We start from the raw sequence: 24,709 nt of genomic DNA on the forward strand, positions 1-24,709 counted from the left end.
GCTAGGCATGCCAAAGTAAAATACTGAAGGTACCCTGTAAGAAATCAGGAGGCTTAGACTCTTTCTGGTATGGGAAATTATATCTGCCAGGGCAAAGTAAAAACTTGGTGGAATTATCTGGCCCTACTGATGAGGCAGAATGAGCCTTGTGCCTGGATTCTCATGGCCCGAGTAATGAATTATTTGTGCCACCAGATGCAGTGGAGAGTATGCTGTATTGTAATTTATGCAGATTTGTGTCACTCTGGAAAATGCTTCTTTTCTGTTAGGTACTGCACAGCCCCACCTTACTCAGGAATTTATTTGTGCTCTCATACTTCTAGATATGCCCAGGGGCAATGATATTTCAGGAGCTTGATCATGTAGACCATTTTGTCTTCTATCACAGAATTCACTGAAGATGATGAAAACAAAACTGTGTAACAAGGGCTGGGAGAGTGCTTGCTTAGCTGCTAAACGGTGGGTTGGTCCTTCAGATGCCACCTGTTCAGGGTGTCTGTGTGTGCTTACATGGTTGTAAGGCCTCAGAAGGAAAAGCTTGGGTTGTTCTAGGGCACAGATTCTCCCCTTCTATGAAAATGGGACAAATGATGTGAGGAGTCTTCTGATACCACTTGAGTAGACAGGAGGAGCTATCTGTTCTGCAGAAAAATATTTTTGCTGTGCCAGGCCTGGTCCATTGATGTAATTTCCAGCTAGTCATGTTCATGAAATAAAGAACAGTCAGGAAGGATGAAGTTCTATGGCTCTTGTAGAGAACTTCTTCTCCCTCAAAATAGAGAGTGACCTGAGTTAAAGAAAAACATATGTAGGTTTTCAGGTGTTTTTTTAATTATACAGACTTGTTCTATATTTTCTGTCAGACTGGAAGTGGAAGGTCAATCAAGAGTTGATTCTATTAGTGGCAGCAGCACTCATTCATTACTCCACCTGCCTACACAATCGACCAGCCAGGTTTGATTAGTACCGCAATGGCCCAGTTACTGTTTCAATCTGTATTATTTCTGTTCTGTGTGATATCTTGTTTCCTTCAAATTGCTTCATGGTAGTATTTCTATAGTTCTCACAAATTATTAAGAATGCACTTTGCCGTCAAAGATCCATGGAGTGATCAATAAAAACAACAAAATATAGGCTTTTCAAGAACAACCTGGAAGTACTGGAAAGGTCAGTGGTATCCTGAACTAATTTGAGTGTTTTGACTAGATAAATAGGAAGGCCAAACTACTGTAATACCGATGTGAAGAACTGTAAAACATAAAGTGCTTGAATGTTGTATAATTTCTTGCATTTTTAATACCTTGAAAGAATAACTTAATGATTGTTAATTAAAAGGTAGGTATAAAAGTAATTTTAAAAATTAGCTTTCATGGATGTATATTTTTACTTACGTGATTTTGAACAATTTTTAACTACAAAGAACAAATAAAGGTGCTTGAACCATGTCTCAGGCTCTTACTTTTCCTCTTTCTACCTGGAAGACTTGGTGTTCAGGGACTGGAAAGTGTTCAGCCAGTTTATTTTGTTTCATAAATTGGTCTCACTGTATTTGGCAGGGCTGTTTGTTCAATGAGATGTTCTTGCTTAAACTTCTTCACTGTTTGACGGACAAAACCAGCAAGCCCCAGATTTGCCATGCAATATGATGTTTGCTTTTCCCGGCATGCTGTGGGGGTTTAACTCATATGTAAACTTGTTGAAAAAGGTTTCCTTAATAAATTCCTATCTGGACATGAACTATGGAGTAAAATTTAGAAGCCTGGTATGGCTTCTTTCCCTTTGCAATTCAACTCATTTTGGAGCTGTAGTAGTCCCATAAAAGCAATAGATTACAGCAATTCTGGCTGTATTTTCTAGTGGCAGTCATGAGATTGTTAACTGAAGCATCTTCCAGTCTGCCATATGGGTCTGCAGTGTATTTTCATTGTGCATAGATTTCTAACAAAAAGCCTATTGTCTAGGACTGTAGTTTACCTGAAAAGGAATAATTCTGCTTCTGAAACCTCTCCCATCTCTGGTTACCAGAGCTGTCAGCTGGCTATGAACTCTGCACTCAGAGACGTGTTGTGAGCACTGCACTCTTTTCTCCTTTTCCCTTTTGCTTCTACCCAAGTCTCAGATGCTGAATGATTTTGCCTTTTTTTTCTGATATAGCTGTAAGTCTGATATCACCCAAGCTTATGTCTGTGCCATGATCTGAATTTACAGAAACTCCAAAACAAGTTCTGTTTCATAAATTGAAATAAAGCTATGCTTACCTGAATGGCCACCCTGCAGAAGTGCTCTATGGATGGCTGGAGGAAGTGAAAGAGCAGGAAAGAAGTAACTGGAAGTTGGAGTGATTGGTCAGGTATCTAACCCTGTCTGTACCCACGAGTCCTTGTGTGATCATGTACTTAATTGCACTTTGTACTAAATTAGTTTAACGTGTATGTTGCTTTAAGTTACTTTACAAACTTCTGTTCCTTAAATACACACTATTTCACAAGTAGCAGGCTTCTTCAGGAAGAAAGATAGTTTAAGATGAACAAAGTAATTCACCTGAAAACTGGTAAGGCAGTTGGAGCAAAGTGGGAATGAACAGAGTGCAGAAGTGCCAGGAAAGGTTTTGGAGTCAAAAGAAGAGACAGGTGAGGGAATGAGTTGGATGTGGCCCTGGAACTGAAGAAACTGGAACTACTCAGAAGGGAAGCGGTAACTGGAGATAAGTGGTAGGACAAGAAAAAGGAATCCACAAGCTGAGTAAGTTTGCTCCTCCAGGCAAGTCAGACTGACTTGAGTTTTGCCACTGCGAGTCCCTGCGGTCTGTCTGTCCTGCTCATAGCTACTGCTTCCTGCACTCTCTGCTAGCAGGAGAACCACCCCCACTCCTGACTGAGGTTAAAATCTACTCAATTTAGATACTCTGACTGTTCCCTGAGGCCTTCCATTGGCAGAAAATACACAGTTTTCTGGGTTATCTAGTAGCTAGTGTGTTCATGTAATTCAGATTTTTCTTTTCCCCTATTGAGTCCTGGTATTTTTCAGTTGATAGTATATGACAATCTCAAATTTAATCTTGGTACTAAGAACAATTTGTAGGTAAAGCTGGATTTAATATGTAACTAGTGACAAGGACTGTGAGGCAATGTACTTTTGAAGCTGTGTCTCTTATAATTGCTTTAGTTTAGCAAATTCTAATAAAGTGAAGGTATAGTTATGCAAATAATTTATTGATTTATTTTGTACTTGATAGTACTTCTCTGAAAGATACCATCAAGAATAGTACTAAACATTTTGAAAAACTTGTATATTAATAATTAAGCAGTTTGGATAAGTATATAAAAATAAATATTTTAGTAAATTGATTTTTATAAAATTGAGTATGTTCTCAAGTAGCATTTCATGCTGATGAAGAAGTGGAAGAAATAGTAACACAGGGAGGTCACTCCCATAATTTAATAATTATCATTAATTTCTGTCCTATCTCTGAGAGAGGTTTTTTAGTTTTCCTTTTAAAAAGGGGAGAGATGAATCTGGAACTGACACAAAAATTCAGTAAGTCATAAAAGAGTCTGTGTCCACACTACCAAGCAGTGTGGTGTAACAAGATCAGATCTTTCAGGTGCTGAGAACCTGGCATCTGTGCTATACAGGTGGTGAGAGTTTTATTTCAAGCTGGTCCTGGTCTGATTCTGTGGCTGAATTCCTCTTGGAGGTTGGAGCGTGTACAATGTACACCTGAAGCTCATTCTGTGATCTAATTTTATTCAAAAGAAATCTAGTTCATGTACTTGATGACTGCTTTGCAATGTAAAGCAAAGCAAAATAGGGTTGTTTGGGAGATGGACTTCAAAAGTGCAGTCCTGATTTGAATTAAATGCTAATATAGACATACCTAGAGTCATGCAGATCAGGAAGTTCACCAAAATAAAGTTGTTTAGTAAGAGGGCTTTATCTATTCCTGGGGTTGGAATCAGGAAAGGCAGTGAATGCTTACAGAATTGAACAGCTACTTCATCAGTTTGAGAGTTTGGAAAAATATAAGGAGGACATGGTTTTAAAAACAAAGCAAAAAAACCCTGAGCTGCGTTGTTCAGAAATGTCTTTACTCTTGTAAAGCAAACTCTTTAAATAATACAAAGTGGACTTCATATAAATCAAATACTAGATACAGGGAGATTGGAGGTGTTGTAAAAACAGAATGCACACTAACTTTTTTTCTGTTGTTCTTTTGGAGTCTACCAGAAGATGAACTTGAGGTCCTTGGTTAGAGAGAGGAGAAGAGATGAATATATTTTACAGATCCTTTACTTAAAAAAGCAAAACCAATCTCTACAAACACTATTGCATGGCTAGAATGTTTTTTTCAGTTTTACCATGGAAGAAATAAGTCAAGTGTCAGCTTGTCTGCTCAGAGGAGACAGCTGTCTTTAAGAATTGGTGCTATCTGATATTCTGGATGGTTTTGGGTTACCATTTAGCACAAATTTATTATTTATTACCAAGACTATTAAACCTCAGTGTGTGAGGAGCGGTGCTTATAAATGGATGTGGAGACAGAAGTATTCTGACCTTCTTGTAATGGTAAAGGTCTTTATGGTGCTTCGGAAGGAAAAGAGGAGAGCGGATGCTTGAACTCTCTCTGCTGAAACCATGCACATGTTTTCTGTTTGCATCCCTCCTGTTTGCCTTGGTATTCAAAAGTCATTACATCTCTACACTGTATGATGGTTGTATGTTATTTAACATAACCATAAGCTGGAATGGTGGTGTTTTAGCCTTTGTGTGATTTTCAAGGTTATGATCACTTATGATAGGCCTGGAATTTGTAAATGGTAAGATTCTTGCAGGATCTTCTTAAAAACATCGGATGAGAGAAACATTCAGAAATTGTGACACTGATAAAGTAGGAAAAGTTGGCAATAGGTGGCATCTGTTCACTGTGGAATAAAACTAACAAAGCCAATAAGCCCATTTTAGCTATCAACAGTGCATCTGAAAATGCTGGCACTTAAGTCAGGCTTGCTCACAATCCTTAAGAGAACTGGGTAAGAGCCTGTGCCAGGCTTGCCTCTGATGCTGGGATATACAGCAATTCAAAAACACAAACCAAAAATCAAACCCACCTGACTGCCAATACCTTTGTCCAAATTCTTGGCTTGCTTTTCAGTTCCCAGGAGTAATCATGCCTGTGTACAGCTACAAAAAAACTATCGATTATTTTGCGGTATATTGCAGTTTCTGGTGTACTCAAAATTATAGTGTGACAGCAGTGGATTTTTGGTGTGGAGCTGCAGTCTTACCTGTTCTCTGGTGTTTATAATAAAGATTAAATTATCTTTAAATTATCTTGCTTTTTCCATTGGTGTCACCAACAGTGTGTCCTTTCTTTGGACTTGAGGAAGAAGGTCTTCACAAAAGAGTGATTGGGCATTGGAATGCGCTGCCCCTAGAGGTGGAGTCGCTGTGCCTGGCGTTGTTTAAGAAGAGACTGGATGTGTCTGTCACTCAGTACCATGGTCTAGTTGACAGAGTGGTGTTAGGTCATGGGTTGGACTTGATCTCAAAGGTATTTTCCAACCTAGTTGATTCTGTGATTATCTAGTCTGCTGAATTTTTTTAAAGGAAAAAAAGAAATTAGAAACTTGGTGTCTGGAGGCTTGCAAATCTGGCTGGCCAGGAGAATCCAAGAGTTATGAGGAGAGACAAGAAAGACTTATTTTCATAGGAAGACTCTCTACAGAAATTTTTAACACCCTTTGTCCTTGACATCACCATTCATCTAAGATAAATGTGCTTAAACTAAAGGATATAAATGTTTTTGTTGGTTCATTTTTAATGTGAGCAATTACTGATAACAATAAATTTATTTTTTGTGTCAGTGTTTTACAGATATGCTGCAACCATGCAGCTATTGGATATGCATGATTCCTAGAAAGTTTCTCTCTAGCTGGGAGCAGCTCATCATAGGAGATGGTTTCTCTAATTCCAGATACAAGTATCTGCAATGTACAGTTCACATTCTAGAACATAAACTGTCAACACAGTTTCTTCAACTATCTCTTTAATCAAATCCCCTTTGTGTTTTGCAGATCAATAGAAATATGCATTTCCATAATACCACCTTTGAACTAATGAAGTGGAAGTACAGATGAGAACAGTCTGGAGGAAGTTTGAAGTACAGCACAGTTTTATTCAGTTTCCTAATTCAGAGGTAAGGTTAATGCACGCAAAATTTTATTTTGAGTATTTCAGGGATAAAAAGCATATGGTAAGCAGCCACCATATCTTACAAAAGATTTCAGAGCCACCTTTTTTTATGCTAGTGACAGTCTTTATTATCATATTAAAACAGCTGTTTGATCTAATGTCTGTCCATGTCTCAGTTATGAAAAAAGACAAATCAGCATCAACTTCATACATCTGTTGTACAAAGGCACATTGGAAAAGAGTTATGGTATCAGGCAAATTTTATTTGGTAGAATCTGCTTTGTCATATATACTACTAATACTATAGTTGATTATTATTTTAGTCTGTTTACTGATATGACCAGGTAAAAGCTTTATACAGCATCAAGTGGCAGGGCATGAGCATAAGTAGTTGGGTTGAAAACTCTGGACACAATACTGTTTTAAAAAGGGAAACATAAAACACACACCCCCAGTCACCTTCACAAGTTACTTTTTCTGCCTTCTAGTCCACTGCCTTTTTAAAGATGAGTAGTATTAGAAGCAGTTGAGGGAGGGAAGTTGTTTTTTGCTTTCCCTGTATGTAAATATCTGATCTGGCAAAAAATAAAATGGCAACACCACTCCACCAAAAAAATTCTCTATCTTCACACAGTTGGTTCTCTTTTTAGTAGGGATTATGGGTTTCTAAGTCAAGCACAAAAATGGCAAGAAGAGGGGAATTAGAACCAAATAAAAGCAGGTCCTTGTGCTAATTATTACTCCTCCAATGTACTGCCTCTTGTTGTCATACGTTTTATACCTGAATTTCAATAGCAAAGGGACAAAGACAAAAGAAAAAATTGGATCATGAATGCCAAAATAGGGAAATACTATAAATACCAGATGTGAGCAGGGTATATTGCCCAGCACATTTTATGTGCTTCCTGAGTGAGTGATCAGCAGTATTGTATTTCATTGCCTGTCCTGCTTTCAGGTATGTCTTTGAGCCCATTTATAAGTTTGGACACCTGCAAAAAACAGTGAAAGTGAGTGTTTTAGTTTTAAATATTGGTTATATACAAAAGGTGTCTTTTGTTTGCATCTAAATTGCTGCCTGACAGTTTATTTGTTAGTTCATGGAGAGAAATTTGGATTAAATTTGTTTGGTTGCCTCTTCCATTTTAGGGTTTAGTGAATAGTATCAAATGTCTGAAGCTCCCAAAATAGTTTATTTTATCTTTCTTTAATATGGAATCTCTGTAATACAACCCTTCATTGTACTTTTGCTAATTCTACTTTATTTTGTGAGACAGTGTAAAATTTTCTTACCTCTTACTTAATATGGTAAATAGGTCTCTTTTAATTATACCTGTGAATTTGTGCATTTCCAGTGCAATGCAGCTGGAGAAATTGATTAGTATATTACACATAATCAGTAGGGTTATGTGCACTCAATTCCCTTCTGCAACTGGTGTCCCATATAGTGTTGTCTCTTTATTTAATAGAAAGATTTTGGTTGTATGATTATTTTCTTTGGGATGTTGAAAACTGGACTTGGATGACTTCCCAGCACCACCCATTAAAATGTCAAATACTCCCGTAGTTTGACTTGCCTACAGCAAGGCATGAGTTTGAAGGATGTTAAAGACCTCTAAAGTACAACTGCTGAGCCAATAACTTTTGTTGACAGTTTAGGAATAACTTCCTACTTTTCAGCTTCTACTGTCCATAGTTGTCATCTTCCTGTGTCCTCCAAACCAGTAGTGGTAGGAACATCTTTTATGTGATGCAGCTCATTCGTTCAGTAGCCAGAAACACATACCAGGTGTGTCAGAATGAAGGGTGTCAGTGATGAGATGGTATTCCTGCAATGATTTTCTTATTAATCATCAAAACTGCCAAAGATACCCTCTGTTCTGTTAGGAAACAATTATTTTGTAAGGTTGGGTTAGCTGTCATTGGATTTCCTTGGTGGCAAACTATTTGCTAGGAGTTAATTCCATAACAAACAGGGTGAGCCACTCGAGGCTCAAACCACAAATGGGAAATACAGGTCAGTGTGCTCAAAGCATTTTCCAGGAGTGGAGGAACCAGACATCCATGTCATCTTGTGAATCAGTTGATCAAAACAGGAAGTGCCGGTGGATCCACTCCGGAGCTGCTCTGTTCTGCAGTGTCCTCCTAACAGGACTTTCCTTACTCCCGTAGCCCCTGGCTTATCCCAGCTTGTTCCAGTAGTCTCACCATCTTGATCTCAGACTACATAAAACAAGAGCCTGCCTACTGCTAGGTCAAGACTGTCAGGCTCAGCAAGGTCAGATTAAGCTGCTGAGAATGCCTCCATTTTAATGGTGGCTCTGATTGGCTCAGGAGCTCCTGTTGAAAGTGTCATGGGCAGCAGATTTCAAAGAAATCTAGACAAGTTCCTGTATAGTAAAAGGAAGTGAATTTTGAATATTATTCCTGTTTCTGAGGATGGGAATTTTATGGGGTAGAATAGAGAACAATTTAAGATCTTACAGTGAGAAAAGCATACAAGGAATGCATTTGCAATATAGTCTGAAGATGCTTGTATTGATAGGAATGTATTTTGCAACCAGATTATTGTAACACGGGTATGTAATTAGAAACATAACAGATTGCCTTTTTTTGTTTATTTTCTATTAAATGTTTAGATGAGGAATGGTAAAATGTGTGTTTCAACCAAACATTAATACAGGGATTAATTTTGCTAGCAAGAATTGTTTTCTTTCTTCTTATTTCCCTTGAGCCAAAACAAAGCAGATACATGTTTCTTTTTGATGGTACTATTTTGAATTAATTCTAAGTAGTCAGTTATGGAGCAAGTTCCTCTAAACTAGGTTAAAAGTCAAGAATATGCTTCTGCAGAGGTTCCAAGGTTGTGAAGGTACTGTAAGTTTCATGAAATGTTAGGTGAAGTGTTTCTAAGTGAAGTGTCGCAGTTGATACAGAATTTAATTAGGGATCAACTTCAAATGTATTTAAAAATACTAAATATTAAAATAATAAGAAGCTACTTGTTAGTTTACCAAAATCTAAGACCACTTTAGATAAGGGTCTTTTTATAAAATCCTTAATGTTTATAAAGGCACTGCGATAGAAATGTCCTAATTTTCTTATTTCTAAACCAGGTATATGTATCATCCTTTAAAAAAATTACTTGTGTGCCATAGCCAAGTCCATGTAAAGAAAGGATATTTTTATCATATCCTTAAAATATGTATGTTTTGAGTTTACAGGACAGTAAAGGAATTTCAGGATATCTTGAGTAAAAATCTGAATCTGTTTAGAGTAATGGTAGAGGGGTCAGTAGTCACATCTGTTAGGAGGATTTCCACAGTGTAGAGGGGTTCCCAGATGGCTACACTTCACCATGTTTCAAACACATTTTGTTGTTCTAAGATCTGAAATTCCTGTTCTCGTTCAAACATGCTCATTCAAGTTGCTGGTGTTTAAAAACAATTATTTGTTTCAGTTGGCAGGTAAAGCATATGAAATTTTTTTACAGAAACAGTTCAGTCCTAGGCTTTCAGTGGGATGAAAGAGAAGTGATAAGGGGTCTGCCTGTGCAGAGGAGAGTCCCTGAAGTCTTTGAGATGGCAGTGTATGAGGAGAGAGATATTTATACAGGTGTCTTGAAGTTCCATGCACTTTGAGTTGTTTTGGAATTTGCAGATGTACACTTGCAATCTACTTGGTATCCCCCCCTCCCCTCAGTAAATTTCATGTTTGGTGGTACTACCAATTACTGGATTAATAAGACTTTTTTAATGGGGAAGAGGAAAAAAGTTTGCTTTATTGGTCTTTAAAATTTGTACCCACCAAAGCCACTCCCGTCTCCGTGGGTTGGAGGTCAGGCAGGAGAGGTCACTCCCTGGTTACCGTCACAGGCAAAACAGAGTGAATTTGAGGATATTAATTGAATGTCTTACTAACAAAATCAGACCAGGACAAGAAGTAGAAATCTTAAAAATATGTTCTTCTACTCCTCCCTCCTTCCTCTGGGCCCTACCTCTGCTCTCCAGCAGTGAAGGGAAATGGGGAATGGGGCTCCTGGTGAGTTCATCACACATTCCTGCTGCTGCTGCTTAGGGAGGAAAGTTCTTTCCCTGCTCCACAGACTGCTACAGCGTGGGTCTATCTTCCCTGGGGTGCATCCTTCAGCCTGCTCTGATGGGAGTCTGCCACAGGGTCACAAGTCCTACCAGGAAACTTGCAGTGTGCAGGTCCCTGCCAGGACCCTCTCCAGCACAGGTTTCCCATGGGCTCACAGACTCCTCTCAGGCATCCACCTGCTCTGGTATGGGCTCCTCCATGGGCTGCAGGTGGATCTCTGTTTCCCCGTGGTCCTTGGTGGGCTGCAGGGGCACAGCTGCCTCACCATGGCCCTACCAAGGGCTGCAGGGGAATCTGCTCTGGTGCCTGGGGCACCTCCTGCCCCTCCTCCTGCACTGACCTTGGTGTCTGCTGGGTTGTTTCTGTCACATATTCTCACTCCTCTCTTCCCTGGCCACAGGAACATCTGTGCAGTAACTTTTCTTCATTCTTGAATATGTTATCTCAGAGGCATTATCATTCCTGATGGGTTCGGCCTTGGTCAGCAGTGGGTTCATCCTGGAGCCAGCTGGCATTGACTGGACAAGCCTCTGGCAGCTGCTCACAGAAGCCACCCCTTTAGTCCCCCACTACCAAAACCTGGTCACACAGGCCCAATAAATTACTGCAGTCTTTCATCAGATGGTTTGGTTTCAGCACGGTTCTTAACTCAAATGTGTGAAAAATCTCAAAAGAGAAAAGGGAAATGGAAAAATACTTAGGATGTGGTAAAGGATTACAAGACACTATGTAGTGCTTGATAGAGAAGGTCCAATAATGATGGCTTTTTTTGCCCCCTTTCTCTCTGCCAAAAATAATTCAGTATTCTCTTCAACTAGCAACAAAAATTGCTTCCCGGTATGGAATCTGTGGTTTTCCTGTAACCTCAATTTTTCCTTCACAGATTTAATTTGAATCAGCCTTAATTCCATTCTATTAGAGGTGATTCATGTAAGCTAAAGAATCCTGAAAGAAAGAAGGTTTTGATAGTGAAGATGTGGAAGGAATAAATCACCCCTACATGGAATAACAGCCTTGACAGAAGTAATATAAAAAAAGGCAGAATGAGACAGTTTTAAGAATGTGATCTTGAATGACTGGGGAATAATTTAATTGCCATAGTTAATGCAGAGGTGACTTAGGAAGAACATGGTCTCACTTTTAAAATTTTTAGCTTAAGGAATTTTTGAGACTTCAGAGGAAATACCTGCAAATTTAAAGATGATGGGAGAGTGGGAAAAATGTTTACAATAAAAAATAGTGTCCAAGTCATCCCTGTAATACTGAGTAGGGGCAGTTTAAACCACCATGATAGTCAAAGACAAAAGTAGGGAACCAAGTGAAATTCATAGGAGTATATCATATAATGTCTACCTTTTTAGTCTCATTAGGTCTTAGTCCAGTTGCTTTCTTACAATATGGAGAGAAAAACAGAGATTGAATGAAAAAAAACTTACAGATTTTATAAGTTGAATGTGAACTTCACCTAATCTAAAACCAAGCTTCTACCCTATATGTTGATGTCCTGCTGTCCTGAGTTCTACTGTGCAACAGTTGTTGAAAAATGTTTCATAGCGTGTTTAAAAGAACCTTTTTTGCACTGAGAAAAGAACTGGTGTAGTTGGTTAATTACAAATGGGAGATTTTTAATCTCAATCTCATGACCAGAAAGCTCTCGTTTGCATTTGAATTTTGTGGGGGAAAAAAAAAAATTAACAGTATTACTTTAGCACTTCAGTGCAGGGAAATAGAGGATTATAACTGTTGAAGTAAACATTACCTTTGAACTGTTTTTGTCTACCTATTGAAAGATTACTGTATTTGGGTTTGGAAATGTCTTTGAAGCTATATTTGATGAAAGTACATTGTTCAAACTTAAGAGGAGTATTTGTGTGCATGTGCATGCCATGTTGTTTCTGTAGTTATTTAACCAAGCAGATCTACAGTGCACTTAGAGTTTAACTGAAGTTTGCATTAAAATCTGTTTTTATCTCAGTAAGACTTGCAGAACGCTAACAGGGTAAGATAGTGCTCAGACACATATATTTTGAGTCCTGGAAATTTTTCCCAGAGCAATAATACTTTCTTATATATGTCATGTTGAAATTAAACGTTGCAGATGAAAATAGATGCTGAATGCAGCATATAATTAATTTTATATTATTTGTCCTGTGTAAGCATTTTCTTTATATAGCAATGTAGTTTAGTATATCCACTATCTGTGAGGTAACTCTGTAGGTGAGCATGTCATGCTTTACTCATAAGCATTTATCAGTCTGATATTGAGAATGTTTGAACACTTTGCAGGTTCTGTGTAAGATACTGAATGATTCTAGTTTAGGCTATTCTAAACTTGCCACCGATAATACTTGCTCACTTCTTTTGCCCTTGCTGTGAAGGTAGTAACCTCCTCATGTTCTGTGCCTGGAGTTTGTAATCTCATGAAAATATCCCCAACGTAAGTTTCTAGGGTGAAGGCTCACAGATGACAAAAGTTAGTCAACTGTTCATTAAAATTCAAAAGAATAAGAAAGGTTGCAATTTTAAGTTATAAGAGTAATATAACTAACGCAAAGAACAAACTTAATAGGTAAGTGTAATTTGCAAATTACATTTATCTAAAATTTTGTTTCTGTAGTAAGAAGACTTTAAAAATTGCTTCTCCCTGCCACAGCAGTCATTTAGAGCAGCATAAAGGAGCAATTCACTTATTTGTCCCATCCAGCTATTAAAATGCCTCTTTGGAAGTCTGATGGAGACCACTCCTTTGAGGATATCTGTGTGTTATTTACAGTGATTTGTGAGAACAGCTAGACAGGGAGTTTCTCCTCTCAGCAGAATACAGTGCTTCCATGGGCATGGCAAGCAGGTGAAGAAAATGAGGATTAAGGCTTACCTTGCTAAGCAGCATTTTGTATTAGCAAATCTTCATGATGTTGAACTTGCCAGTCTTGTCTCTGCTGTTTGTATGTGTCGAGCAATACTGTCAAAGAAAGCTCATCCCTCGCCCATTGCAGTGGGGAGTGCTGAATTCGATGATTTAAAAATTATGTTGCTTGCTTATGAAGTAATATTTACAAGTGTGTTTTTATCTTGTTCATGAAATAACATATGAATGCACCTTGGACAGCTGTTACCTTCTGAGTAGCTGAACAAAAAAATATATCCATGTTCAGAGTTTGAAGCGTTGTGAGGGCAAGCAATTTGCCTCTTGTGAAATGCTCTTCTGTCGGCCTTTTTTAATATTAGATCACATGTCACTTGCTCTAAAAGGGACATCATAGTCCCTTTGTCACATACCAGAGGAAAAGGGTTTGCAGATGTGTAAGCAGGCAGATTCCCCTGTGTAAGACATCACCAATTGCAGTTTGGAGGGGTTTGTTTGTATTTTTGGCTGAGGGTTGTCTTCATAAGTAATGTTTTCTGTCTGTTCTCGGTAATTTGAAACTCCATCTTCCAGGTGTAAATTAAAAGGAAGGGGGATTTAAAAAACGCCCCTTTCTGCTACTCCTTCCTAAATTTATTTCTTTCCAGCTCTGTATGGAAAGCGTATCCATTAATAACTTTCTGTCCACAATGTGAGTGTGAGGAGTGAGGGCTCCGTGCATTATCAGGTTGACTCTTTTGACCTTGGTAATTACTAATCTATGCAATCGGGCCTTTCTGAGCCTTGTCAGTCTCGCTTGTTTAGCGTTTTATTTATTTTATTGGTTTCTACAAGTCCTGAATAGGAAAAGGCGATTTAAAGAGTAAAGCCCCCAAAAAAAGAAACCCAAGCCTATGTTTATTCTTAAGGGGTGGAGGTCTTCTAGAGGGGAGCTGGCTTGCAGAGGGGGAAGACAGTATTCTTATGCTAATCCAGGCTCTGGATAAGGAGCAAAGCAGCCGTGCAAACAATGGAAGTGGAGCCAGAAAGTCTGCGCTGCAGTCTAGCACGCCTTGAAAAGCATGTCAGGCCGGGCGCCTTGGGCTGCCGGGAGGGGCCGCGGGGGGAGCGCCTCCCGCTCGCTTTATGGAGCTGGCGGCTGGCCAGCACACTTGGAAAAATCTTACTACCTAGAAAACAAGAGTTAAGGCTGGAAGAGGCGAGGGCAACAAGGGAGAGAAGTAGTTTATAGTCTTGGGGTTTTTTTCGTGTTAGAAAAAGCTAACCCCCAAACCCCGTGTTGAGTTGTCTCAGCTTTGTTGCTGCTGCTTTTTCCTTTGTACCAAAAATTGAAATGCAAGTGATGTGTCTTTTAAACAGCAGCGGCATTTTGTGAAGGCTGTGCGGGAGAGGTAGGCTTTAGCAAGGTGCCCTCGGTGGGAAATGAGCTTACACCTCCCTCCTGTGGGCGAAGCGCTCGGGCTGGGAAGCCGCCGGGAGCCGCAGCTGCGGGCTGGCCTGAGGATGGCACGGAGCAGCCGTGCTTCCTGCCCCTCGCTCCTTTTCTGGGACACACCGATGGCACTGGCACAGGGGAAAAGCAGCGGGTTGTCCAGCACGCTTTCTTGCTGATTAAAGTCAACGACCAAAAATACAGGCTGTTTTCCTTAGGCATCATAAAATTAAAACTGTGCTCTTGAAGCGCCAGACAAAAACCCAGTTTCTGCAGAACTCTTCCTCGCGAGTTCCTTAATTTGCATAATCACCTTCATTTTGGAGACATAAAGAAGTTGTGAATTTCTTCTTCTAGGTTGAGCAGAGGTTGTAGGTCTAGCAGAAGCAAGCCAAGATCATTGGAGCTGAGTAAAAGAAATGCTTACTCTTTCCATTTATTGATCTAGGGATTTTTTTTATTGTAGATTAATGAATAACTGCCCTTAAATGATGAAAAAAATACTGTAAGGTTGTGAAAACATTCATTAGTCTTCATAGCACTGAAAGGGATGTTGCACATTAGAAACTCTTTCTATGAAAGCATTTGTAATTTTGAAGGCATTGGCACACTTATTTTAGGTCCTTTTTCCACTTCTAAAAATGTGAGCAAACCTATATTCAGAATTGAGGCCTATCTTTATCCTTTCCTCACCCCAAGTATATTGTGTCAAATTATTGAAACTCGGAGCCAAAATGTGTGATGCCTCATAGGCAGTATAGTGTGACTTATATTTTTAATAGTGACGTGTAAAATTTCTAACAGTTTTGATGATTGTTTCCCCTTGCTGCTTATGTTTGGTGAACAAAAGTATGTTTCTTATGAATGAGATCTAAAAGGTTTAAGTTATGATTCCCTATTTGGAGTCATTAAATTTAGAGATGGAAGGCATTGCATGTGGAGACCTTTCTTCTTGTTCACATTGACTGGTATGACAGTAAGGAACTAGCAAAAATTATAAATAGATTATAAAAACATATGAGAAGGATAGCTTCTGGGTAGAATAGCAGAAGTTGATGTCATTTATTGTGGAAAGAGCATGGGTGTCCATTTCCTAATTGTCTTAAGGGCAAAAGCTCTAAGCCAGCTAATCACCAAAGTGAAGAAGTTGAGAAAAGAGGGAAATGGGTGAAGGTAAATAAAAATTGTGTAGTGAAATTTTCTCTGAATATGTTAAGAGAGTTGTCACGTTTGTAACACATTAGGATATGTCTTGTCTGAATACCTTATTGCAGTGAGAAAACAATTTTGCTGAATGTCATTGAAGGTAATTTAATTGAAGAAACTTTGTAGCAGTTACTTAATTGTAATGCCATAGTAACAGTAAGATGGGCATTCAGGAGTCCAGTGAGTGGCGTCCCCAATTACCTAATTTTGCTGGGCATGGTAGAAAGCAGCTAGGCTTTAATTTCTTCACAGTTAACAACTTTGTTTATGAAACAGCTATATCATAATTTAGTACTTTGGCTTCTAAATTTTGCCGTGATGTACACGTTTGATATTTGCCAGCAGTGAGAAATCTTCCTTTCAGGAGATGTCTGTTTGACTGTCCAAGGTGAGTTGGTGGCTTTTCCCACTGATCAGAAATACCAAGTCCTTTTCGAAGACTTTGAGCTCCCCTGCTGCAGAAAACTTGTTCTTAGGGTCTTGTGTTTTTTGAATGAATAAATGTGTTGCAGTGCATGTTCTAAACACATGGTTCTATATGTATTACAGAGAGAAGTAAGATTTAATTTTTCAGTCTTTTGAGAAGTATATAATGCATACAAATGTGCTTCATTTAGCATTTCAGATTTCACTTCAGTTTATAGAGGGAGAAAAGACTTTTGTATAATTTACAGTCTCTTGACTTTTAAATTTATGCAATCAGGAATAGTTTGAAATAATTCTTACACAAGCCACAGTTCAGGGGAATTATTTTTGTGAGCTTGAGCAGATTAGTGCCCAAACAAATAGGGCCTTATGTGAAGTTGTTTCTGTTGATGGCTGTGTAGCCAGCAGTCTTCTCCATCAGCTGTAGGATTTCTTGACAGATTTTGGGGGTGGATTTACCTTGCTCACTTAATTTAACATATTTGACAGCACTCAAGCGTAGGTAGTTCAAGTGTTTCATTGTGACACTTTTCTACAATTAGTGTAAGCATGCCTTGCAATAGAATAATCAAAGCACATTTGAAAAGTAGGTTTGTACAAGTATTTGACAGAATTACACAATACACAATCTCAAACTTTCTTCTTATTACGGGCTTGGTTAAATTTGACTGTTTGACTTTGGATAAACTGAAGCTAACAACAGTTATTTTTGTATTAAGAATAATGAAATGTAGTCCTAGATCAGTTCATTACTGTCCTGATACCTGTAGCTACATGAGATGGTGGCCTTTGTAAACTAAAGACTTAATTAAGTTTTTGAAGTCTATTTAGTCTGAAAATCTGCCCTACAACCTTCTAACTAGTGGTTAGGAATTGTCTTCTAATTTCTGATCTAAATGAATTTTAATGGCTAATCCATACCTAGTTGTTGAACCAGTAATTTTCTTAAGGTTGAATAGCTGTCTGTCTTTCATTGTGTTTATTCCTGGTATATTGTCAAAGTGTGGTTATTCACCCATCAATTTTAACGGTCTTAATTACATTTTTTTATTTTCTTCTTATCTCCACATGTCTTTCTTTCCTTGAGATAGTACCCTTCTAGATGGATGTTGAATTTGTCGATCATATTGTCTCTGTGCTAGTCATGCCTTACTGTTTTCCCTGGGAAATTTCCCTAGGAAATGCTAGAGTTGTGTTTGTGTCTTCTCCCAGCCACATCACATGGCTGTGTCTGATGTTCTGTAATCATTGGTGTCCTTGGACATAGCTGTCTCTTATATGTAAGCTTCTAGTCTGTGTGAAGCAGAAATTCCTCAGTTACCAATATGCATGACTTTTCCAATTTCATGCTGTTGTACTTCATTCCATTTCTGTTACTTCAGTTCTTCACATGATCCAAATCTTCCTGCATAAAAACAACACTCAGCTGAACTGACAATTTGTTTGTCAGCAAATTTTTTTAAATTTTTGCTTTCTGTGCCTATTTCATTAATGAAAAGGGTGAGTATTCTTCAGTCAAGCTGAATCAAGAATCAAGGTCCTCAAATGCCATTTGAACTAGGCTACTAATCTCTGTTCTTGAAACTACTTGTCTGCCCTGTAGTGAATTCTTTACTGTTCTTATAATCCCTCTTTTCTTCATCCAAATGAGTAATTTTCTTTGTGGCACCATATCAGGTTTTTTCATAATCTTCCAGGGAAGTTGTTGTTGCACACTGACTTAGACTGACAGTTCAGTTTATCTCTGGCATTCTGTTCATCTCAAAGTCCTGTTCAAAACTGTACCTGTGATTGAGGTAATATGCTTACAGTTACCTAAGTTGCTTCTTGCCCCAGTTACACATCAGAGAACCATTTAGTAAGTTTTAGTTTTGTTGTGTTTAAATACATTAACTTGGTGTTACATGTACTGCTGCAAATGGCTTGAAATATCTTGTCTGTTGAAATGGATTGTATGTTCTAATTCTTGTGAAGTCTAAGATTGGCTTTTTTTCATGTGTTCCCCTTATACAATACTGTCTTTGTTGTTACATTCAGCACTATCATTGAAATTTGAAACAGCACAGCTCACTTGGTTTGGGGATCATGCTGTTAAAAATATTACATAGCCACATCTAAAGAACAGTTACCACTGAACTCCATGCTTTCAGACTTGGTTTGTGCCATATGACAGATTTTGCACACTGCAACTTCATATATTTGGAGTCATACAAAACATAGGGCTGGACTGCTGTAATAATGCTGTGAATTCACTGCTGAGTTCCAGTTCAGGAAAAAACACACAGTTTTAATAGTAAAAGAATTTTCTTCAATAAACTGCTACTACGAAGGATAATAAAATACAGTGCAGAAAAATCAGGTGTTAGCATCCATGAATAAATTATGTTTTAGTGGATTATAGTTGAATGTTTCTTTGTGGGTGTGGTAGAGAAGACATTGAGAATTTCAAAATTAAGAATTCAAAATTAAACTGATTAACTTATGGGTTTGAATCTCTTCAGCGTGATTCTGTTGGCAGAGTAGCATTCCGTGTGTTAATCGGTGCTTCAATATATTTGAAGAGGTTATTTAGTTGTGTCATTCTAAACTGTTATATCAGGCAGGTTTTGGCGAAATTCCAGCTGTTGCTCTTCCAGTTTTGTGCCTTAGCCGGGGCTGCTAGTCTTCCTCTTTAATATGAGTCTGGAAAGGGTATTTTTTGTTTTAAAATGGGGAATTCAAATTTGTTCTCTTTGATTTTTATTGCATGGTTTTATATACGATGATATTTTATATATATGTATATGTGTGTGTGTGTGTGTGTGTGAAAAGGGAAATATTACTGGAAGGAAGATTGAGGTACAAAATACTGGTGGAGAGCATTATGTTTTGAATAGGCTTGGACAGCATTTCTGGAAACTACCTTAGTATGTCACTGAACAAAAATCACCATGAAATTGGAGTGAGTTGCATTTAAATGGTTTATTTCTTCCATTTTTCCTTGGGCTTTTTTAGTAACATGCTGTGTGGTGCAGTGGCAAATACATGTTCCTGGGCCAGTGTGCCCACTGATGAACTGGGGGGAATATTGCCAAATTTTAAACTCTCCTACTCTTATAATGTACAAGACTGCAAGTATGTATTCCTTCTGAAACTGGACAAGACAGAAATTATTTTTAAAAATGCTTTAAACAGACTATTACTGAGATTTATTTGGTTTTGCTTGCTAGAATACAGTAAATAAAGCCTTTGTTATTATTGCTGCATAAAGCTGTTGGCAGTTTTCAACTTCCACGTGTTTTATTGAGGATTGGAAGTTCATTGCCTTTGAAACACAGAATAAAGCATTAATACTTGCTCACGTTGCTGGCCTGATGTTTTATAGCTAGAAGGACGTTCCTTATTAACTGTCAGAGCTGGTGCTGTGTCTTGTGCATAGGGAACACTAAAGAATTGTACTTTTGCTGTCACATCGCTTTTCCCTCTGCCTGGCCAGGAAGTTTACTTGGAAGTTCCTGGTGCTCCGGACGTTTGCACAGTGCACAATTCCGAGTTCATCCCAGCAGAACCTAGCAATAATCCTGGCCAGGGCCATGGCTGCCATGGTGCTCGGGGCACCCTGCTCCTTTTTGTGGCTGCATTAGAGAGAAGTCAGAGACGTGTGAAAAGTAGGCCAGGGGTCGGGGCGGCACGCCGCGCCTGCCGAAATTGGAATTGACGGACACCTCCCGGCTCAGCCGCTAATTTGCCTCCATGTTAAATGCCTCAGAAGACTCATTAAAATGAAAAGTTCTTGGGTCTCACCGACAGACAGATTGAGTTATTGATGCTGGAAGCGGCCACCAACAGTAATTGCTGCCCATCCCCGAGCGAACGCCCGTTCTGGCATTCATGAGCAGCGCCAGGCTGACAGGGGTCAGGGGGGTCAACCCCACCGAAATGAGGCCAAGGAGAGGCAAAATCAGGGCTCTGTTCATCTTTGTGCAGCTTTGCTTTTGTTGCAAGGAACTATTGAGGTGTTCAAGCTGCTTTTTAGTTCTTTGAGGCCCAATTATGCTCCCCTTGTGCATCACCATTGAAAAGTTCTGTAAGCAGAATGTGACCACACGTGACTACTACAGTCTGAAAAAGAGACTTCTTGCTCAGTTTAGGTGTCTTAGCCATGTGTTCACCCACTGCACAAGAGTGGAATTATGTTTTATTTGTGGAGCAAATGGCATGTGCATATGCTAGTGTAATTTTTCAGGAGGAATTAATTTGCACACAGCTTGGGAATCCAGGATGTCACGATTTTGAATTGCAGTTAGTGCTGGTTTTTTATATTTTTAAGATGCAGTACTCTTCTAGGAGAAAAAAGTAATAAGATAAGTATATTAGGTAACCAAACTGACTGTTAAATTTAATACAAATTTGGTTTTCATCCAGCAGAGAGGCTGGGGTTGTTTTTGCAATAAAATTTTTCTCTACCAGCAGGTTTCAACAGGTGGCCTACCATGGTGTTGCTGTTTCCCCCACCCAGTATTATGGATGTATTATAGCACTTGAGTTGAATTTTAAAATCATTAAAAGAAGTTTTTATTTCTATAAAGAAAATAGTTTTCTAACAGATTTACATGTTAAATCTGTTGAATACTACCTGTAGCAGCTGTATGCAAATCTAAAATTATATAGCTGTGACCTATGAGTTGACATATCTAATATTTTTTTTTAGGAATGTAAAAACATCCCTCTGGGTTGTTACCAAAAGTTTATATTTCAGAAGAACCCTGCTATTCACTTAAATAGTAAACTTAGCTAATGTTTTCAGTTACTAATGTTAATAAACAAATGGGGGGTTTTTGTTGGTTTTGTTGCTTATGCTCAGCTTGATGACCATCTGGAGGGTTTTTTTCTTGCTTCACAAATACATGAAGTTTTTAAACATTTTTTTTGTTGTATTTTCCAGGAAACAAAGGTGGAAAAGCTACAGGAGCATCCTTGCAGTCAAGCACTGAATCTCACCAGACTTCACCAAACAGACTGAGCTTAGCATTTGTCGAGCAGAAGGGCTGGTTGCCCTGCACAGGAAGGATTAAAAGTGAACAATGACTCGATTGAGAGTTCATGAGCAATTGCTTGGAGCCTATCTGCTTATCATTCTTCATGTTCAAGGTAAATATGAACTAGTTGAAATATGCTTGTCTTTCTGATTTGTTAAAGAGTTGTGTGTTTTCCAGTGATTGAAGTAGATTATTTTTCTTCTGAAGTTTCTTTTGCAGGCAGATGATATTACTAGCCTGATGGTCTATACAAATGCTTCCCAAAAAAGAATGATGTTCTAGTGGTAATTCACTGAAGTATAGATTAGGTCTGTTTTGGCAAATACTTAAATAGAAACAATACCAGAAATGCCTGGTACACCACGGAGCAAGTTGGATGAGCAGCAGAAGTGAAGGTTTGGCTTTCTGAATGTCAGTTCCGCTATGTGTGAATATTTGATCCCCTTAACCTGGCCCACTGAAGAATTTACAGTGTGCAGTTGCCCACACCTTCTGATGCTCCCAGCAGCCTAGAGGTAGTGTGGCATAGTTAATCTAAATTAACTTGTTGTGCCTACTTGATGAGCCAAAGTGATGCTATGGACTATTTACAAATACCCTCATTTTTAGTTAGTGAAGATACTCATTTGTGTGTCTGTTGTCTTTCCATACACCAATTACCAAAAACGTCTGGAAATCCAATTATCATTAGAAGTTTTAACTCCTCTGTCAAATTGGGTCAAATTGAAAAAAAAAATAAAAAAATGCAGCAATGCATGTCCAGCAGACACATATGAATTAGTCAATATTTATCATTTTACTCATAGGCAATAGCACCTGAAGGATTATTTTTTCTCTCTAGATACAAATAGAAATAATGATACAAATATATAGGTCTTCTAGTGGCTTAAAATTAAATTATATTAACTCCTTCCATGATCATGATGATTAATAAATAAATTCAGTAAATAGTAATAAATAATAAAGTTCAGTAAATAACTTCTAATAAGTAATATAGATAAATTAAATTTAAAGCCTAAAAATTATTTTTCAGTGTCAAAAGAAGAAATTGCCTTATTTTAGAAATTTTCCTGAATTTCAAATCAATATGGAGGGAGTTCTGAAAGCCATGGAAAAGTTGAGCTTATCGAGGTGTTGTTAGTTCTTTGCAAGTTGCCTAAGGGCTTTTCTTCAAATGTATGAAAAATGCTTGGTTTCCAGGGGTGGTGAGGAAAAATCCAGTCAAGTCTCTCTGCTTTTCCCTACATTCATGGGGGAAGAAAGAATTAAGATCATAGGCATAAAGCATTTGAAATTTTTATAGGAAAGAGACAATGTAAAGTGAAAAGTTTAAATAGTTGTTTAAGTTTCAGCAAGGAAGATATATAGGATGTTAGAAAATTGCATCATAAATCAATCAACAGAGGTGAAAAAGATTCATTAGGGCGAATTGAAGAGAATTTGTGTAATTTACAGAAATAAAAGCAGGGAAAGTAGAAACTAGTATGTGTACTTTCAGTGTCTGGCATCCAGCTTAATGGTTTGCTCTCTTGGGTTTTTTTTGGAGGCTTCTTCAGAATGTTAGGAATTTCAGAGCTTACCAAGACCTGAGAGAATGATAAAAGCAAGTATGTCTGTATAGCTGCATGTATATATACATACCAGATTCCCTAACAGGTAACTTGAAAAAGCAAGTGTCTGCATGTGTTGATTACTGTGAAAATATTCTTACCATAACAACAGAAACCAGAGGCAGTTCTATGGCATTGGTGAATAGCTGCAGTTTCTCAGGTTGGTACTATGCAGCACGGTGACACAGTGGTTGTGGTTGTGTTGTGTCTTTATAGCTTTGGGACTTCTTCACTTACTTTGAGAAATAGTCAGAAATAAGCCTGGGCTGCAGATGGATGGATTTAATAGCAACCTCTTCAATTAAATTGTTTTCTATTTCCTTTCTTGCTGTTGAAGGCCTTTGCAGTAGCTTTAAGTCTATGACTTGCTCTGCATCTTCATCCACCTCCTATTTCTGATCTAAGGCAAGAGGTTTTGGGCTTCAGCCGCACTTGTGACTGCACTAAACAGGCTTTGTCTGCCCAGTAGTGCAGGGTTTTCATGATGAGAACAAGTTTTACTTCCAAGTAGAGTTCTTTCTTTGTTGCTATAGTGCGTTGATGAGCACGTCTGATCAATATATGGAGCAGTAATAAAGTGCTTAATATGTATTTTAACATGTTCTCATAAATTTGGTACTTCATTGCTGGCAGTTTACTTACCATGTGGTTCATCACATCTTCATGTATTCTTCAGAGACACCACAGAAAACCAGTATTTTTAATGCTTGTAAATTAGTTGGCTAAAAATGTATTAATACCACTTGATATGTATGAAGATATATTAAAAGTTAAATTTAAAAATAATTAGTGTTAATATTAAATATTAAAATGGACTTAAAGTTGCCACTGTTGGTTAGTGAGTTAAAAAAACATCCTGTTGATTTTATTTCACTGCTCTAATTACTCTTATTCGAATACTCTATATAGATAAGGTGTAGATTAAGATACATTTTAAAACCTTTATGCACTTTCTTAATTTCAGGTAAAGTACTGAATTTGCATGTGTAAATGAATCTGAAACAAAATTCTAAAAGCTATAGCAGGAACTTACAGTTGTCAGTAGCTGATTCATTACTTGAAGCCACTAGTTCTGTTTCTTGGCGATTTCCCCATTTAGTGGCTGCATCTGTCTTTAAAACATGGGCAGCAACCATGTTCCTGTGAATTTGTCTGCTTAAAGTTCTTTCAAGGTATTATTAAAAGTTGATCCATTTGTTTTGCATTTAGTTTTAAGAAATTTTATTCCTTAAAAGTCCATTTAATTTAAATTAGAATGCAGTATACTTTTTTAAGGAAAACACACAAAGTTTTCATGTCTTTGGCTTTCATATCAAGTGCATAAGAACAGAACAGTCTTCAGAAGTGACATTTGGCGAAGGGAAGTGGGAGCAGAGGCTGATGGCTGTGGGTTGGAAAGCAGAGGAGGCAGGGGCTGCCTGTCTGTGTTGAACACTGGTGTAGCTCCTGGGAGAGCTGGAAAGGCAGGAGAGATTTTAAACCAGTAGTCTGGGAACATGCTGTGATTTTTAGGAACCAGTTCTGCTGGATGGAGCTACCTCTAACATGCCTGGTCTTCGGAGATCACAGCCTTGATATATAAAAAAGCACTATAGGGAGAATTAGAGTTAGAATGCAAAACACAGAGTTCATAGAAGCATTTAAGATACTTTCTTTGCCCACATACAGTTTTTCTGATTTTTTAAAAAAACTTTTGTCTTTCAAGAGCAGGTGCTACTATTGTATTCAAGCTATGTCTGTTGTACTGAGGTTTAATTCACATAACAGAAAATGTTAAATCATTATGAAAGTATGTGATAGGCAGAAAGGTGAAATGTGCTTACTGGAGTGGGGGATTTTGCATTATCTGCATCCTAAAGCA

The 24,709-nt window shown here is 38.1% G+C and overlaps 1 protein-coding gene across 2 annotated transcripts in view; it reads left to right on the forward strand.

Moving 5' to 3' along the window:
- Nucleotides 1-24,709, forward strand: part of BMPR1A (bone morphogenetic protein receptor type 1A) — a 73,383-nt gene that overhangs the window by 31,318 nt on the left and 17,356 nt on the right. Inside the window, exons 2-3 of one of the 2 annotated variants that reach the window (XM_058840705.1) lie at nt 6,075-6,196; nt 21,145-21,350. In XM_058840705.1, the coding sequence (XP_058696688.1) occupies nt 21,284-21,350 (67 nt within the window). In that variant the 5' untranslated portion in view covers nt 6,075-6,196; nt 21,145-21,283. The remainder of the gene's footprint in view (nt 1-6,074; nt 6,197-21,144; nt 21,351-24,709) is intronic. The other variant, XM_058840706.1, reaches the window with a different exon arrangement.

This window comes from Poecile atricapillus, chromosome 6 (assembly GCF_030490865.1).
Source record: "Poecile atricapillus isolate bPoeAtr1 chromosome 6, bPoeAtr1.hap1, whole genome shotgun sequence".
Classification (NCBI taxonomy): Eukaryota; Metazoa; Chordata; class Aves; order Passeriformes; family Paridae; genus Poecile; species Poecile atricapillus.